Source organism: Erythrolamprus reginae, chromosome 8 (genome assembly GCF_031021105.1).
Source record: "Erythrolamprus reginae isolate rEryReg1 chromosome 8, rEryReg1.hap1, whole genome shotgun sequence".
NCBI classification, from domain to species: Eukaryota; Metazoa; Chordata; class Lepidosauria; order Squamata; family Dipsadidae; genus Erythrolamprus; species Erythrolamprus reginae.
In genome coordinates, this window is record NC_091957.1 from 16,388,951 (window position 1) to 16,407,857 (window position 18,907).

Sequence of the window (18,907 nt, forward strand, 5' to 3'; positions counted from 1 at the left end):
GAATGCCTTAACCTGGGTGGACTTCAACTCCCAGAATTCCCTGGTGATAATGCATTCCTTTCCTCAGTCTCTTGTAACCCCTTCCTCTGCAATCTCTCCACTGCAGTGAATGTAGGCATGCTTACTCTCTTGTAATCCCTTCCTCTGCAATCTCTCCACTGCAGTGAGTGTAGGCATGCTTACTCTCTTGTAATCCCTTCCTCTGCGATCTCTGTGCTCTAGGGCAGTGATTTTCAACCTTTTTTGAGCCGCGGCACATTTTTTACATTTACAAAACCCTGGGGCACATTGAGCAGGGAGGGGGCGGCGGCTAAAAAAAGTTTGGACAAAAAAATCCTCTCTCTCTCTCTCTTCCTCCCCTTCACTCTATTTCTTTCTCCCTCCCTCTTTCTCTCCCTTCCTTCCTTCCTCTTTCTTTCTCTCTCTCTCCATCCCTCTTTCTTTCTCTTCCTTCCTTCCTCTCTTTTTTGCTCTCTTTCTCCCTCCCTCCCTACCTCCCTCTATGTCTTTCTCTCTCTCTCCTTCCCTCCCTCTCTTTCTCTCTCTCTCTCTCTTTCTCTTGTTTTCTCTCTCTCTCTTGTTCTCTTTCTAGCTCTCTCGCGCTCTTTCTCTCTTGCTTGCTTTCTCTCTCTCTCTTGCTTTCTTTCTCTCTTGCTTTCTCTCTCTCTTGCTTTCTTTCTCTCTTTTTTTCTCTCTCATGCTTTTTTTCTCTCTGAGCTTCGCGGCACACCTGACCATGTCTCGCGGCACACTAGTGTGCCCCGGCACACTGGTTGAAAAACACTGCTCTAGGGAGTAGGAGACAGAAAAACAGGCAGGGCTGGCTAAGGAATTCTGGGAGTTGAAGTCCATCCATTCTTAAAGCAGGCAAGAAGTTTATTTTTTGCTGAATTTTATTCACTGAATCATAAATCAACGATTCTGGGCCAATGGATTGAGAAACATGCTCTCCGTTGTCGCTTAAAATCACTTGACAAATCAATAAATAAAAGAGTCCAATGCGTGAGAACCAGGCCCAGCTCTGGGCCAGCAAGGCCTCGGTGGTGGTCACCTGGAGGCGGAAGGTCAAAGCGGATATGTCGGTCAAAGTGCATCGCCCCGTGGATCCGCCCGTCGCATTCCTCGCACAAGTGCAGGGGGCTGTGGTGACCGAGTTGCTCACATTTGGCGTGGTAACAGACCTGGAGAAGGGAGCAGAGGAGAGGTTTACCAATTATAATCCTCCTGGCGGCAAGGGGACGAGGACTTATTTTTAGACCACTTTCCAAGTTACAGAAAAGTTAATTGTAGAAATTTAGTCAATGGAGCTGTTCGGTCAATAGGGGTAAACAGAGCAAGCCTTCTGAAGGATATTCACATGAAGGAAGAGGCATTCTCTCTCATATATTAGAAGCAGATGAAATTATTTTGTAGACACGAGAAGGAAGAGGCATTCTCTTGCAGACATGAGAAGCAGCAGAAATTATTTTGCAGGCACGAGGAGCAGCAGAATTTATTTTGCAGGCGTTAGATGGAAGAGGCATTCTCTCACAGATATAAGAAGCAGGAGAAATTATTTTGCAGACACAAGAAGTAAGAGGCATTCTCTTGCAAACATAAGGAAAGAAATTATCTCACAGACACGAGAAGGAAGAGGCATTCTCTTGCAAACATTAGAAGCAGGAAAAATTATTTTGCAGACACAAGAAGGAAGAGGCATTCTCTCGCAGACATGAAAAGTACAAGAAATTATTTTGCAGACACGAGCAGCAGCAGAATTTATTTTGCAGGAGTTAGAAGGAAGAGGCATTCTCTCACAGATATAAGAAGCAGGAGAAATTATTTTGCAGACACAAGAAGTAAGAGGCATTCTCTTGCAAACATAAGAAAAGAAATTATCTCGCAGACATGAGAAGGAAGAGGCATTCTCTTGCAAACATTAGAAGCAGGAAAAAATGTTTTGCAGGCATGAGAAGGAAGAGGCATTCTCTTGCAGACATGAAAAGTACAAGAAATTATTTTGCAGACAGGAGAAGGAAGAGGCATTCTCTCGCATATATTAGAAGCAGGAGAGAGTATCCTGCAGATACAAGAAGGAGGAGTCATTCTCTCGCAGACATAAGAAAGGAAATTCTCTCGCAGAAAGGGAAAGGAGAGGCATTCTCTCATAGGCATCTGAAGAAGGATAAATCATTTTGCAGCTAGGCGAAAGAGGCAAAAATAAAACTGCTGGCTAGTGAAGCAAGAGGCATTGTCTTGCAAGCAAACGATGGATGTCTGTGAAAGAAGCAGCTGTCTTTGCTGTGCAAATGAAGGCAGCCCTCTCTTGTATTTAAGTCAAGGAAGAGGCATCTTCTAGCAGAGTTCCAGCCATTGATCGCCGCAGCCCTCAAGAACTCAGCTTCAACCCCTTGTGTTTTCCACTACAGTGGTACCTCTACTTACGAACTTAATTCATTCTGTGACCAGGTTCTTAAGTAGAAAAGTTCATAAGAAGAAGCCATTTTCCCCATAGGAATCAATGCACAGTAAAAGCAAATAATGTGTGTGATTGGGGAAACCACAGGGAGGGTGGAGGCCCTGTTTCCTCCCAGGAGATTCCTAAGGAGGCCCCACGGAGGCTTCCCCCCTTCCTTTTCCGGCCCTGTTTCTTCCCAGGAGATTCCTAAAGAGGCCCCACGAAGGCTTCCCCCCTTCCTTTTCCGGCCCTGTTTCTTCCCAGGAGATTCCTAGAGAGGCCCCACGGAGGCTTCTCCCCGCCTTTTCCGGCCCTGTTTCTTCCCAGGAGATTCCTAAAGAGGCCCCACGGAGGCTTCTCCCTGCCTTTTCCGGCCCTGTTTCTTCCCAGGAGATTCCTAGAGAGGCCCCACGGAGGCTTCTCCCCGCCTTTTCCGGTTACAGTTTCGGAGACTCGGGTTTGTAAGTGGAAAATTGTTCTTGAGAAGAGGCCAAAAAATCTTAAACACCTGGTTCTTATCTAGAAAAGTTTGTAAGTAAAGGCGTTCTTAGGTAGAGGTACCACTGTACTTAGAAAGCACCCTAAGGAACGTCAGAGGCCATCTAGTCTATCCCCATATCTCAGGGCCGAACCTGCTCCAGGGATTTGAAGCGGCTGTTCCCAATTTGCAAAGGTTGTGAGTTCGATCCCCGCCAACAACTCGTTTTGATCCGCACCCAGCACTCAGACCTTTGTAACCGCGCCCCCCCTTTCCTTGCAGGTCGTCCTCCACGTATGACCGCGATCGAGCCCAAAATTTCGGATGTTAAGCAAGACCATCGTTAAGTGAGCTTTGCCCCATTTTGCGATCTTTCTTTGCCAGAGTTGTTAGGCGAGTGACTGCAGTGAAGTTAATAACACGGTCGTTACGCAATTGCAGCTTCCCTGTAAAAGAGGATCACGTGACCTCGGCAAAAAGTGTTGGTTATGACCTATAAAGCCCTTCATGGCACCGGACCAGAATATCTCCGGGACCGCCTTCTGCCGCACGAATCCCAGCAACCAGTTAGGTCCCACAGAATTGGCCTTCTCCGGGTCCCATCAACTAAACAATGTCGTTTGGCAGGACCTAGAGGGAGAGCCTTCTCTGTGGCGGCCCCGACCCTTTGGAACCAACTCCCTCCAGATATCAGAGTTGCCCCCACCCTCCTTGCCTTTCGTAAGCTCCTTAAAACCCACCTCTGTCATCAGGCATGGGGGAATTGAGACTCTTCCTCCCCCTAGGCTTATAAAATTTATGCATGGTATGATAGTATGTATGATTGGTTTCTTAAATTGGGGTCTTTTAAATTAACTTAAATATTAGATTTGTTTACATTGTATTATTATTGTTGTTAGCCGCCCCGAGTCTACAGAGAGGGGTGGCATACAAATCTGATAAATAAATAAATAAATAAATAAATAAATAAATAAATAAATAAATAAATAAATAAATAAATAAATAAATAAATAAATAAATAAATAAATAATAAATAAATAAATAAATAAAATTAAAAAACCGGTCGTAAATACGAGCTCGTTGCCAAGCACCTGAATTTTGAACCCCGAGACGGAAGATGCCACAAACGATTGTTCCGTGTGAAAAACAGTCTTGGCAGGTCGCTGTTTTCAAGCTCCCTTTAAACAACAGCTTTTGACAAATTGAACAATTGCAGGGAGTCCCTTAACATCTGGATTGTAAAATGGGGGTGGGGGGTAAAACTCACTCAAGAAATGTTTCACTTAGCAACAGAAATCTTGGGTTCAATTGTGCTCGTAAGACAAGGATCGCCTGTAAATAAAGACTCCTCGGAGAGGGGCAGAATACAAATCTAATAGATAGATAGATAGATAGATAGATAGATAGATAGATAGATAGATAGATAGATAGATAGATAGATAGATAGATAGATTAGATAGATAGACAGACAGACAGACTAATATAAATTTTTTATTATTATTATTATTATTATTATTATTATTATTAATTAGATTTGTATGCCGCCCCTCTCCGAGAACTCAGGGTGGCATACAAAGGAAGGAAGGAAGGAAGGAAGGAAGGAAGGAAGGAAGGAAGGAAGGAAGGAAGGAAGGAAGGAAGGAAGGAAGGAAGGAAGAATAAAATATGCCGGGATAAAGATGTATTTTTGGCCACATTTTAATACAAAATAATATACAGCATAGCATAGCATAGCAATAGCCTTTAGACTTACAGCTGCTCTTCTCATTCCTTTCTCTCTCACACTTCCTTCCTTTTTTCAATCCTTCCTTCCTTCCTTTTTCTAACCTTCCTTCCTTCTTCTAACCTTCCCTCCCTCCCTCCCTTCCTTAACAATAGCAATAGCATTTAGACATATACCACTTCACAGTGCTTTTTTCCCCAGCCCTCTCTAAGCAGTTGACAGAATCAGCCTCTTGCAAACCCCAACAATCTGGGTCCTCATTTGACCCACCTCGGAAGGATGGTAGGCTGAGTCGACCTTGAGCCGGTGGTGAGATTCTCCAGCTAGCAGTTCAGCCGAAGGAGCCTGCAGTGCTGCACTCTAACCACTGCACCACCCCAGCTCTTCTAACCTTCTTCTAACCTTCCTTCCTTCTTTCCTTCCTTCCTTCCCAATAGCATTTAGACTTATCTACCACTCCATAATGCTTTTCCAGCCCTCTCTAAGCAGCTGACAGAATCAGCCTCTTGCTCCCAACAAACTGAGTCCTCATTTGACCCACCTTGGATGGACGGAAGGCTGAGTCGACCTTCAACCGGTGGTGGGATTTGAACTGCTGAACTACAGCTAGCAGTTAGATGAAGGAGCCTGCAGTGCTGCACTCTAACCACTGCGCCACCCCGGCTCTTAAAGCTTATAGCATAACAGAGCAGAACAAAATAACATAGCATAGCATAACATAACATAATATAACATAAAACATAACATAACATAACATACATAACACAACACCACAACACAACACAAAGGCCCCAAATACTTTGCTCAAATTTCCATGGAGATTCTCAGTCATCCAGGCCATAGTAAACACCTTGGCCAACATTCCAACATATGACCCCCTTCTCCAATTTCAAAATTCAGTTTTTTCCCAGCCAATCCAGATCAGACAGCCTCCCCCCCCCATTTTTCCAAACTTAAAAAGACCCTCCCAACCCCCCCCCCCCCCAGAACATTCCTCCACATCCCCTGGTAAAATTGGAAACAAAATCTTCTTCCTTCTTGGTTGATGGTTCCAATTTTGATTCCCTTGGCTGTTTCCTTTGGAAAGAGATTTTATGGGGGGGTTTTCTTTCCAAACCAGCCTGGGCAGAATTCCCAAATCCCATTCTGCCAGAAAGAGGGAGGGGGGGTTGTCTGCTCTCTTTAGCTGCCAATAAAATATGATAGGAACACACACAACGGGCTTTAACTGGGTGGAGGCTGGGCACCCCTAATTCTGCCATCTGCCCAGCCAGACTCTGGTGGGTTATACTACCTACCTACCTTCCTTCCCTCCTTCCTTTCTTTTTCTAGCCCTCCTTCCTTCCTTCCTTTTTCTAACCTACTTTCCTTCCTTCCTTCTTTCCTGCCTGCCTGCCAGTTGCCAGCCTTGAGAGATCCATCTGCACCCCCTCCTCATTTCAAACCCAATCCATGCACAGATTGGGGGGGTTGAGAGATGGATTGAGGCGTCCAGAAGGAGACCCCCCCTCCTTTCCCAGCACCCCAAAATCCCCCCATCTGCTTTATTGGGAACCTTAGGTAGCACCCGGGCCCAGCTAAACAGAAGATCCGTACTCTCTCCACGACCCCACTACCCCTGCCCTCTCCCGGCTGGGGTGAGGAGACCTCTGACTCCCCCAACCTGTCCAGACAACCTCTGGGGACGCTGCCTTCTTTCCTTGCCCACCTACCCTCTTCATCCTTTCAAAACATAAAAAGTCCAATGAATAAAACCCCAGCCGTGTCTAGGAAAATCCAGGTTTATTTGGGAAGGGGGGGAGAGACGGGGTTCAGAAGAGAGACCCCCTCCCCTCTCTCTCTCAGGACCCCCTCCCCAACTGCTTTCTTGCGAGCCCTGAATCGCTTCTCCCCGGCTGACCCGCGTTTCCACCAACGCGCCCGATCTTGGAAGACCCCCGATTCATCTCCACCACCCTTTCCCTCCTCCCCTCTCGGCTTTCAGCGCCGGCGAGACTGGCAGGCCGCAGGCAGGCGAACAAAGGCCGGAGGGGGGGGGGAGAAGGCGGAAAGCAGCAACCCCTCCCCCCCCCCCCTCCCCCCATCCAAGACTCACCTGGCTGGAGCTTGGCGAGCCGCGCGCGGGTCGCAGCGCTTTGGATGCGGCGGCTTGCAGCAGCTCCGGGGATGCCCGCGGCTCGGTTCAACGGCGGCGATTGGGACCGTGGGGGGGGGGGGAGGTAGCCAGGAAGGGCAGCCGACAGCTGAGCCCGGCGGATCTCCGCCTGCCCGAGCTTGCAGCCCGTCCTGGCCGGGTGCCTTAAATCGCACCCGGCCCTGAATGCGTTTTTACGCGCCGGCTTGGCTGGCTTCTGTGTCTCTCTCTGGTGCTCCCCCAGCGGCCGGCTTGGGAAGCCGCCCCCCCTCCCGCTGGCTGGCAAGGCGAGCGGAGAGAGGCTGGAAGCTTGGCTCCGGGGCTTAGCAGGGATTTTAACCGGGGTGGGGGGAGAGAAGCTTCCGGGAGAGGCTAGCCAGCCGTGGGGAGGCGCTGCGCAATGGTGCCAGCTACAGCTGGAGGAGGTAGTGAGACCGTCTGCATTGTGCCCTTGCAAGCCAAGGCTGGGTTATTTGGGCGGGGGTGACTCAGAGATAGAGAAATACCCCGGGAGTTTTTAATTTCTTGCCCCCCCCCCCTCACTCACACACACAACACACACCTTCCCCAGGAAGCGAGTGTGGTTTTGCATTCCCAGAAACAAACACTGCCCAAAACGCTCCAAGGAGACGGGCTTGGGCAGCGAGTGGAAAACGGGAAATACAGAAGGTGTGGGGGGGGGGGGGTAGAATACGGATGAGGGGATGGAAACCCAAAAGACTGGGAATTGCAAGACCCCCGAACTAGGTTTGGGGGAGGCGGGTATGTGTGTGTGTGTAGAAATGAGACAAAGGGGGAAATAAAATAAAATTTATCTCTCTTTCTAAAGGGGGGTTTAAATATTTTTAAGGGGGGGATTGGAAAAGATAGTATTTTAACTTTAAAAAAAATGCCAAAAGAAGGAATTATATTTTTAAAAAAATATAGATTGTGTAGAAATGGACATGCCAACAAGGAAATCACAAGGGGAAAGAGGATTTGGATTATTTATATAAGACAGGATAAATTTTACAATTGGTTAAAAGAAAGAAATGACAAAGGAAGTGAAATTAGATAGAAATATAAGCCCCAAAGACTAGCAATACTGTACATCTAAAGAAAACTTGATTTGAAGTTGAAATAAAAATGGGCAAGCATAAACATTAACAAAATAATTTTAAAATGTACATACTATCCCTGTCCTACTGTCTTTTTTATCAATAATTTCTGTGTTGTGTTTATATAAATAAAATAAAAATAAAATGAAATGAAAAATCTCCATTTGAACTTTTGATAGAAATGGGGATGTGTAAGTATCCCAAATGTATGTTTTTGTGTTTTCTATGTGTGTATGTTTTAAAAATTTGTTAAGATTATTATTATTATTATTATTTATTTATTTATTTATTTATTTATTTATTAGATTTCTATGCTGCCCCTCTCGGCAGACTCGGGGCGGCTCACATTTTAAAAGGTTTCTTTTAAAAGGGAGGTTTTACATTTGTTTTGAGAAGGTTTCTTTAAAAGATACAGATGGTCCTTGATTTCATTCAGTGACCATTCAAAGTTACGACAGCGCTGCCAAAAGGCCTGTTTTTCACACTTACAACCATCGCAACGTCCCAGCAGTCGCGTGATCAACGTTCGGATGGCTTGGTGACCGACTCAGATTTATGACGGTTTGCAAAAACCAGGAGATGGTGAAATATACTTCTAGCCTCAGGCACAAAAGTATATCTTGTTGTGAGCCTCCCCGAGTCCTCGGAGAGGGATGGCATAGATATTGAATTAATAAATAAGTAAAATAAATTTCATAGTTAGACTTTTGTAGGTCCCAGGGTCAAGTGTGAACCTTGTGACCAGCAAAAGAAGATGCACTCAAGGGCCATGTGACTATCTTAACAACTGCAGTGATTTTCTGCAGTGATACTCAAAATGGGGCAAACTCATAAGAACCTAAGAAGAGCCCTGCTGAATCGGACCCAAGCCCATCAAGTCCAGCATTCTGTGTCCCACAGAGGCCTACCAATTGTCCTTGGGGATCTTGAGCAGAAAGAGAAGGCAAGGCCCTCCCTTTCCCCTGACCCCCAACAAATGGGACCCAAGAGAGCCCTGCCTGCCTCAACCAACATAGAGGCGGCAGATGGACATCCGTTTCAATCATCACCTATGGTACCCTTGGCATCCATGAATCTGTCTCATCCTGCCTTGAAGCTATCAAGGCTGATAGCTGTCATGACCTCTTCTGGAAGTGAATTCCATAAACCAACGACCCTCTGGGTGAAGAAATATTTCCCCTTTTTTTAATCTTCACTTTCTTACCTATGAGCTTTAAGGAGGGCCCCCTCGTCCTAGTATTGTGTGATAGAGAAAATAATTTTTCCCTATCCACCTTTTCTATCCCATGCATGATTTTATACACTTCGATCAATGCTGTCTTTCAAGGCTGAAGAGTTCAAGGTGTTGCAACCTGGTTTCATAAGGGTGGGGCTCCATTTCCTTGATCATACGTGTGGCCCTTTTTGGCACCTTTTCCGGTTCCATTCTAGAAACATAGAAACATAGAAGATTGAAGGCAGAAAAAGACCTCCTGGTCCATCTAATCTGCTCTTAGACTATTTCCTGTATTTTATCCTAGGATGGATCTCTGTTTATCCCAGGCATGTTTCAATTCAGTTCCTGTGGATTTACCCACCACGTCTGCTGGAAGTTTGTTCCAAGGATCTACTACTCTTTTAGTAAAATAATATTTTCTCACGTTGCTTCTGATCTTTCCCCCAACTCACCTCAGGTTGTGCCCCCTTGTTCTTGTGTTCACTTTCCTATTAAAAACACTTCCCTCCTGAACCTTATTGAACCCTTGAACATATTTCAATGTTTCGATCGTGTCCCCCCTTTTCCTTCTGTCCTCCAGACTAGACGGATGGAGTTCATTAAGTCTTTCCTGATATGTTTGATGCTTAAGACCTTCCACCATTTTTAAGCATAAAACTTATAACTTATTCTATCCTTCTTGAGGTGCGGGGACCAGAACTGTACACAGGACTCCAAATGTGGTCAAATTAACTGGTGTCTTGCTTAATGACAGAAATGCTGGGCTCCATTGCGGTCATTTGTTGAGGACTAGCTGCATTTAGGAAAAGCCCATCCCTGTGGGACCCGGAAAGAGACGAGATGAGTAAATATGACCAGCTGAACCGATTAAAAAAAAACCCAGAACAGTGACTCATACAGTGACAACAGGCACTCCCTTCCTAAAAAAGCCTGTCGGGTCATGATCAGTCTACACCTGGCTCCTCTGTTGTTCTTTGTTGCCACGGTAACATTTCAAAAAGGGGGGGAGGCCTGTAAAGCTCCATTTCGGAAACAGCTGTCAAGGGCTGAGATGCCAGCTTGAGATTTTCCCACAATCCTTTGCGCCTGGGAGATGCGGGAGTGACAAACACACAGCGCCACCTGTGGGCGCCAGGAGGGAAACGCAGCTCTGGGTCATTGAGGAGGAAGACCAGAATTATGTCGTGAAATTATCCTGGTGTAATGATGCCCCATGTATTTACATTAATGTAATCTATACATGTACATACATGTATAGATTACATTATACATGTGACATATAATTATTTATTTTTATTTATTTATTATTTGACTTCGGCAGCTTACAAAATAATAATAATAATAATAATAATAATAATAATAATAATAATAATAATAATGTACAAAAGATACAAAGCAATAAGAGAAGTCGAACATAATATCTAATATATCTGTATACATATATCACTGATTTCTTTGACTATGTCACAAAGGTGTTGGATGAAGGTGGTGTTGTGGATATTGCCTATCTGGACTTCAGCAAAGCTTTTGATACGATTCCACATAAAGAGCTGATAGATAAGCTAGTGAAGATTGGACTTAATCTCTGGATAGTTCAATGGATTTGCAGCTGGCTGAAGAGTAGATATCAGAGGGTTGTTGTTAATGGCGAGAATTCTGAGTAGAGACTGGTTACAAGCGGTGTGCCACAAAGGTCTGTTCTGGGTCCTATTCTTTTTAATATCTTTGTGAGTAACAGAGGGGAAGGGTTAGTAGGGAAGGTTTGCCTATTTGCTGATGACTCTAAAGTGTGCAATAGGGCTGATATGTCTGGAGGCGGCTGTAATATGGCAAATGATTTAGCTTTACTAGAACAGTGGTCAAAGCAATGGAAACTGCAGTTGAATGTTTACAAATGTAAAATAATGCACTTGGGGAAAAGGAATCCTCAATCTGAGTGTTGTATTGACAGTTCTGGGTTAGCCAAAACTTCAGAAGAGAAAGATTTATGGGCAGTGATTTCTCAAAATGGGTGAACAGTGCGGTCAGGCGATAGAGAAAGTGAGTAGAAGGCTTGGCTGCATAGCTAGAGGTATAACTAGTAGGAAGAGGGAGATTGTGATCCCGCTGTATAGGGTGCTGGTGAGACTCAATTTGGAATAATACTGTGTCCAGTTCTGGAGACCTCACCTACAAAAAGAGATGGATCAAATTGAACGTCTCCAAAGACGGGCTACAAAAATGGTGGAAGGTCTTAAGCATCAAATTTATCAGGAAAGACTTAATGAACTCAATCTGTATAGTCTGGAGGACAGAAGGGAAAGGGGGGACACGATCGAAACATTTAAATATGTTAAAGGGTTAAATAAGGTTCAGGAGGGAAGTGTTTTTAATAGGAAAGTGAACACAAGGACAAGGGGGCACAACCTGAAGTTAGTTGGGGGAAAGATCAGAAGCAACGTGAGAAAATATTGTTTTACTGAAAGAATAGTAGATCCTTGGAACAAACTTCCAGCAGACGTGGTTGGTAAATCCACAGAAACTGAATTTAAACATGCCTGGGGATAAACATAGATCCATCCCAAGATAAAATACAGGAAATAGTATCAGGGCAGACTAGATGGACCAGGAGGTCTTTTTCTGCCTTCAATCTTCTATGTTTCTATGCATGTAATGATGTAATGAATTTATCATGGTGTAAGAGAGAATAAAAATGCAGTTTTTATTCAATTTTATGAAATCTGATTAAAGCAGACAGGGGGGAAGGACAGTCTTCCCCCGCGGCTAATTTGCCGGCAGACACACAAATTACGATCTGGCGGCAGAATCCGCTGGGGAAATTGTGGGTCTCAGCATTGCTGTGCCCAGGTTCTGGCTAAGGGAAGGGCTGGCGTGCAGCCAATTCACACATTACAAGAGAGGGCTGACCTGGGTCAGATCTCTGCCTTTTGGCAGGGCAGGAGTCTCTGCAGACGAGACCGGGGAATTGTTGTGGGGTTTTTTGCGGAAGGCTTCACACAAAATGCCATGTCCCTTTGGGAGGGCATGATGGGCCCTGGCTGGGGAGGATGGGCCCGGGGGTTGGTGGTTGAGAAAAAAAAATCACCCGAAGGAATGCAAGCAGGGAACCATTCAAACATGGGAACGATTCGCTTAAGAACGGCAGAGGGGAAAGGTTGCAAAATGTTATGGCCGGCTGGTGTCCGAAAAGAGTTGGAAGGCTTATAAATCTCAATAAATAAATAGACAAACAAACAAATAAGTATGTAAGTAAGTGAAAAAGTAAATAAATAAGCAAATAAATAAAGTAAGTAAGTAATAAGTAAAATAAAATAAATGAATAAATAAGTAAAATAAATAAGTTAAATAAATAAATAAATAAAATAAAATAAAATAAGTAAGAACATAAGTACGTAAGTAAGTAAATAAGTAATAAGTAAAATAAAATAAAATAAAATAAATAAATGAATAAGTAAATAATAAGTATGTAAGATAAAAGAAAATAAGTAAGTTTTTTATTTTATTTTATTGTATATGGGACTTTAGTAGTATTTTTTAATTAATTAGATTTGTTGTTGTTTTGTTTTTATGTTCTTTTATTTTATTTATTTTATTTATTCTTTGTCCAATGTACAATACATATGGAAGAGAATAGACATTAAATAATATATATAACGATAGAAAGTAAAAAGAAGAGAAGTAGATGGGAGGGAGAGAATATATATGATATAAGAGATAAGGAGAGAATATATATGATATATATATATAATATATATAGATATAGATAAGGAGAGAATATATATGATAAATGAGATAAGGAAAGACAATTGGACAGGGGACGATAGGCACATCAGTGCACTTATATACGCCCCTTCTTGTGAGCCGCCCCGAGTCTACGGAGAAGGGCGGCAAACAAATCTAAATAATAATAATAATAATAATAATAATAATAATAATAATAATAATAATAATAATAATAAGTAAGCAAGCAAGTAAAAATAAGTAAAAAGTAAATAAGTAAATAAATAAGTAATAAATAAAATAAATTAATTAATTAATTAAATTAAACAAACAAACAAACAAATATAACATGGGGGAAGTTAGCTTAACAAAGGCCTCCCTTGAGCAGTATGATTTTTACGCATAAGAGGAGGGGGTCCACTTATTTTCCAAAGCGACCTGAAGGCAGAACAAGAAGCAACGGATGGAATCTAATCAAGGAGACGAGCAAATCTGGAATGAAAGAGAAACTTCTCAACAGTGAGGACAATTAACCTGTGGACCGGCTTGCCACCAGAAGCTGTGAATGCTCCATCGTTGGAGGTTTTTAAGGAGAGACTGGGCAGCCACGTGTCTGGAATGGTGTGGGGTTTCCTGCTCGAGCAAGGGGTCAGACTAGAAGGGCCCCGGGGTCCCTTCCAACTCTGCATTTGTTGACTTGTGTGGCAAGCACTAATGTTTAGAATCCCCATCTGGCCAGGATAGATCCCAAAGCCCATGGGGCACATTACCTTGACGGCCCTCTGGGTCTCAGCACAGCTGGGATTTTGGCACTGGGGCTCGGCCTCCTCCGCCAGGGCTTCTTCGTCTGGAAGGAAAAACGAGACACAGCTTAATAGAAACATAGAAACCTAGAAGATTGACAGCAGAAAAAGACCTCCTGGTCCATCTAGTCTGCCCTTAGACTATTTCCTGTATTTGATCTTAGGATGGATCTATCTTTATCCCAGACATGTTTAGATTCAGTTCCTGCGGATTTACCAACCACGTCTGCTGGAAGTTTATTCCAAGCCTCTACTACTCTTTCAATCAAATAATATTTTCTCACGCTACTTCTAACCTCAGATTGTGCCCCCCTTGTTCTTGGGTTCACTTAATCGGTCTGAGACGGCTGGGGGATGCAGGGAGTCCTGGACTTGTGGCCAAAACTGTCCTCCCAAAAATTTCTGTTGCTAAGCGAGACCGTTAAATTGGAGTTTTGCTCCGTTTTGCGAGAGAAAGGGGGCGTGTGTGAGAGAGAGAGAGACCAAGAGGGAGAGAAAGAGGGAGGGAGGGTAGGAGGAGAAAGAGATGGAGAAAGAATGAGGAAGAAAGAGAGAGAGGAGGAGGAGAAAAGGTCAGAGAGGGGGAGAGAAAGAAGGAAAGATGGAGAGAGAGAAAGAAAGAAGGAGGAAGGGAGAGAGAGATACAGGGAGATAGAAGGAGAGAGAGAGAAAGAAGAGAGAGGGAGGGAGGAGGAAAAAGAGAAGGAGAGAGATGGAGAAAGAGAGAGAAAGAGGGAGAGTAGGTGAGAAAGAGGGAGAAGGAGAGAGAGAGATGGAGAGAAAGGAGAGAGGGAGAGAGAAACAGAATGAGGAAGGGAGAGAGGGAAGGAGAGAGAGAGGGAGGATGAAAAAGAGAAGGAGAGGAAGAAAGAGAGAAGGAGAGAGAGAGTAGGTGAGAATAATAAAGGGAGAAAGCAAGAGAGATGGAGGGAAAGGAGAGAGAGATGGAGGGAGAGAAAGAAAGGGAGGAAGGGAGAAAGAGATAGAGAAAGAGAGGAGAGAGAGGGAGGGAGGAAGAGAGAGAAGGAGAGAGGGAGGGAGGAGGAAAAAGAGGAGAGAGTATGAAAGAAAAAAGGGAGAAAGAGAGAGATGGAGAGAAAGAAAGGAGGAAGGGAGAGAGAAAGAGAGATGGAGGAGGAAAAGGAGAATATGCAAGAAAAAAGGGTAGAGAGAGAGATAGAGAGAAAGAAGGGGAGAGATGGAGAAAGAAAGAAAGAGAAAGAAAGAAAGAAAGAAAGAAAGAAAACAAGAAAGAAAGAATGGAAAGAGGAAGGGAGGGAGACAGAAAAGAGAGATGGAGAAAGAGAGAGAGAGACGGGCTGCCCACGCTTCCAAATTTTTCTGGCCAGACCCCCCCCTCGCCCCCTTTAAAACAAAGGCCCCCTCTGTCTCCCTGTCTATCCTCCAGCACTTAGTGACAGCCCCGCTATTGGCCAAGCAGTCGGGCAAAATTATTTCTGCTCGACCATCTATTATGAATAACAAGGAAAGTGGAAACGAGACTTCGTTCAGCCAAGAAAAAGGCCACCGAGTAAGGAAATCCCAGTTGCAACACTGGGATAAACTGGGGGGGGGGGGAACAATAGGAAGGGAAGAAAGACCCCTAAATTGTAGCCAACAAGGGGGTGTATAGTGTGTTTGAACTGCTTCTCAGTACTATTGTGAATTTATATACTGCTCAAAAAAATAATAAAGGGAACACTTCAACAACACAATAGAACTCCAAGTCAATCAAACTTCTGTGAAATCAAACTGTCCACTTAGGAAGCAACACTGATTGACAGTCAATTTCATTTTGTTCTCAGCACCTTCAACTTTGTACAGAACAAAGTCTTCAATGAGGATATTTCATTCATGCAGATCTAGGATGTGCCCTTTGAGTGTTCCCTTTGTTTTTGTTGAGCAGTGTATTTTTTTTTTTTTAAAACCCTTGAGGTCATCTAGTCCAGCCCCGTCAGCATACAGGCCGAAGTGTATGAATGCAGCCACAACCACTATGTATAAAATACAATTAGGGTAGGGCAACTTTGTAGCTGCATTGAGCAGAAAAAAACTAAGTTAATTTGGATTTATTTTTTTTGACAGACAAAAGATGGATGGATTTGTTCTTCCCCTTTGGCGCATCAAGGTGGGGGGTTTGTTGCTTTTTTTAAGTGAAATTGACAGGTCAATTTCCTCAGATGGGGTCAATTTCATTCAGATCAGTTTTCTCAACTTTTTAAAACAGAGGCGACCAGTCAACTTCACCATCTCTTCCTCTCGCAATTCTAGGTGAATACAGATAGTTCTTGATTTACAACGGTTGCTTTGTCACCCACCTGGTTTTCTTGACTATGATGGGACTTGAACTCACCGTCACCTGATGATTGGCCCAAAGTTACCTACCTGGCTTTCATGCCTAAGACAGGAACTAGAACTCACTGTCTCCTGGTGATTGGCTGAAAGTTACCCAATCGACTTTCATGGCTCAGGCGGGACTAGAACTCATTGTCTCCTGGTGATTGGGCCAAAGTCACTCAGCTGATTTCATGACCAAGGTAAGACAGGAACTCGAACTCACAGTCACCTGGTGATTGGCTGAAAGTTATCTAATCGACTTTCATGGCTCAGGTGGGACTAGAACTCATTGTCTCCTGGTGATTGGGCCAAAGTCACTCAGCTGATTTCATGGTCAAGGTAAGACAGGAACTAGAACTCACAGTCACCTGGTGATTGGATGAAAGTTATCCAATCGACTTTCATGGCTCTGGCAGGACTAGAACTCACAGTCTCCTGGTGATTGGGCCAAAGTCACTCAGCTGATTTCATGGCCAAGGTAAGACAGGAACTAGAACTCACAGTCACCTGGTGATTGGTCCAAAATCACCCAGCTGGCTTTCATGCCTAAATCAGGACTAGAACTCACAGTCACCTGGTGTTTGTCCCCAAATCAGCTGCTTTCATGCCCAAGGAAGAACTAGAATTCACAGTTTCCTAGTGATTGGCCTATAGTCACCCAGCCAGCTTTCATGCCTAAAGTAGGACTAGAACTCACCGTCACCTGGTGATTGGCCCAAGTCACCCAGCCGGCTTTCACACCTAAGACAAGGACTAGAACTCACCATCTCCTGGTTTCTATAGCCTGGCGCCTTTAACCGTCAGTTCAAACCAGGCGCATGAAAATGCATATTTTATTATTTTATTTTATTTTATTTTTTAATTTTTTTTATTTATTAATTAGATTTGTATGCCGCCCCTCTCCGTAGACTCGGGGCGGCTAACAACAATAATAAGACAATATAAACAAATCTAATATTTAAGTTAATTTAAAAGACCCTAATTTAAGAGACCAATCATACATACAGACATACCATGCATAAATTTTATAAGCCAAGGGGGAAGGGAATATCTCAGTTAAATTAGTCGAAGACCGAACCCTACTTGCTTTAATCTTACAACTGCACCTCTTTTCCTTGTGAAAAAAACCCACCAGAATCTCAAAAAGTTTCGCATGTCAACCCTCCCACAACTTGGATCGCATAATTACGCCATTGTGCCTTCCTCAAAGGAGGAGGAGGAAGAGGACGATAATATAATTTTGCAAAAGAGAAATGACCCCCCAGCTGGGCTGAAATGCATGAAAGGGGGGGGGTGGCCATCCCATCCTTTCCATCACCCGTCTCCCGTCCTCTTCCGACGCAGCAACAAAAGAGGTTTTGTGAACTGCCGTCGTCTGGAGCAGAGCAACAAAACGTACAGAATTCTATGGAATGGGGAGGTCATTTAGACTGACCCCCCTGCCTCGGGCGGGAGAGCCAATCGCGAGAGAAGCGTTTTGCACTCTCTCATTGGCCAAAGAGAGTGAGAGAGAGATCCAGCCATTGGTTAAGGTGGGGTGGAACGTCTTGCAACGTTGCCTCGGAAAACGCCTTGCAAGCGCCCGGTGGCCACCTTGACTTTTTTGACCTCTCTCCCCTCAGCAAGGAGAGTTCCGATCCCGCACAACCGCTTTCCAAACCCTGCAAGAATCAGACAATTGTGCACACACACCAACCCACACACTCGTGCACAATTCTCACCATGAATAAGCTCATCCCATAGGATTTCTTCCCATGCCGCTGGTAGTCCCCGACTTACAACGCTTCACTTAGTGACCATTGGCAGTTACAACAGCACGGAGAAAAAAGGGATGAAGGGCCGTTTTCCACACTTACAACTGTTTGAGGGTCATGCCGTGAAAATTCGGACGCTGGCCTTATAAAGCGAGCCGCGTCAATATTTTTTCCAACACTGTTGAACAGTCACTCAACGTATCGTTGTCATTCAAGTACAATCTATAGTCTCTCTCCCCACCCTCACTGGAGAAGGGGGTTGGACTAGATGACCCCTCGAGGTCTCATCCTACACTGTTAATTCTGTAATTGCAGATCCATTAAGCAGTGGAACTGCCTGCTACTAGAAGTTGCAACTGCTCCCATCCCTGGAGGTTTTGCAAGAAGAGATTGGATGACCCTTTGGTCTGGAATGATGTAGGGTCTCCTTGCTTGAGGAAGGGGGTTGGACTAGATGACCTCAAAGGTCCCTTTAAACTCCATTGTTAATTAATCTTAGATTAATTAACGATTGGAAGTGTTTGCCTCCGGAAGTTTGTGTCTGCTCCAATCCCTGGAGGCTTTTAAGAAGAGATTTGTCTAAAAATTTTGATTTTTTTTTCTCCCCCCTCGCTCCCCAATTGATGTACTCTTGATCCCTGTAACAGTTAGATAAAATTTAGGATTTAGTTGATCAGTTTGGGAATTTTTGTTTCTTTGTTAAAGGGCAACTGTCATAAAAATAAGGTTAAGAAATATACATGAAATTGATATTAAGAAATATACATGAAATTGATATTAAGAAATTATATATGAAATTGATATTAAGAAATTATACATGAAATTGATATAGGGAGAAGATTGAAGCACTACAGCCTAAATGAGTAGGTGTGATTAGAAAAAGAAGCAGACTAAAAACTGTATTAGCTAATTGCTTTTTAAATACATGTAAGAAACTTGAGTAACTATTCTTGCCCAGATATCAAATGTAAAAAGGAAGCAGCACTGCATAGATTATGATTACTGTACCGATTTTTAAAAAAAATGAATTATTGTAATATATTTCAAGATCGATGGTATGTTATTTTGCATAGGTGATTGGACTGAAAACATAAAATAAATATAAATTAATAATAATAATAATAATAATAATAATAATAATAATAATAATAATAATAATAGAAACATAGAAGACTGACGGCAGAAAAAGACCTCATGGTCCATCTAGT

The 18,907-nt window shown here is 43.6% G+C and overlaps 1 protein-coding gene across 1 annotated transcript in view; it reads right to left on the minus strand.

Annotated features, from left to right (window-relative positions):
- The window catches only part of PLEKHG5 (pleckstrin homology and RhoGEF domain containing G5), a 40,458-nt gene extending 33,502 nt beyond the window's left edge, over positions 1–6,956 (minus strand). Inside the window, exons 1-2 of the mRNA XM_070759033.1 lie at positions 6,734–6,956; positions 1,052–1,181 (exon numbers count right to left, since the gene is read on the minus strand). Of these exons, the coding sequence (XP_070615134.1) occupies positions 1,052–1,094 (43 nt within the window). The 5' untranslated portion in view covers positions 1,095–1,181; positions 6,734–6,956. The remainder of the gene's footprint in view (positions 1–1,051; positions 1,182–6,733) is intronic.
- Between the last annotated feature and the right edge of the window lie 11,951 nt (positions 6,957–18,907).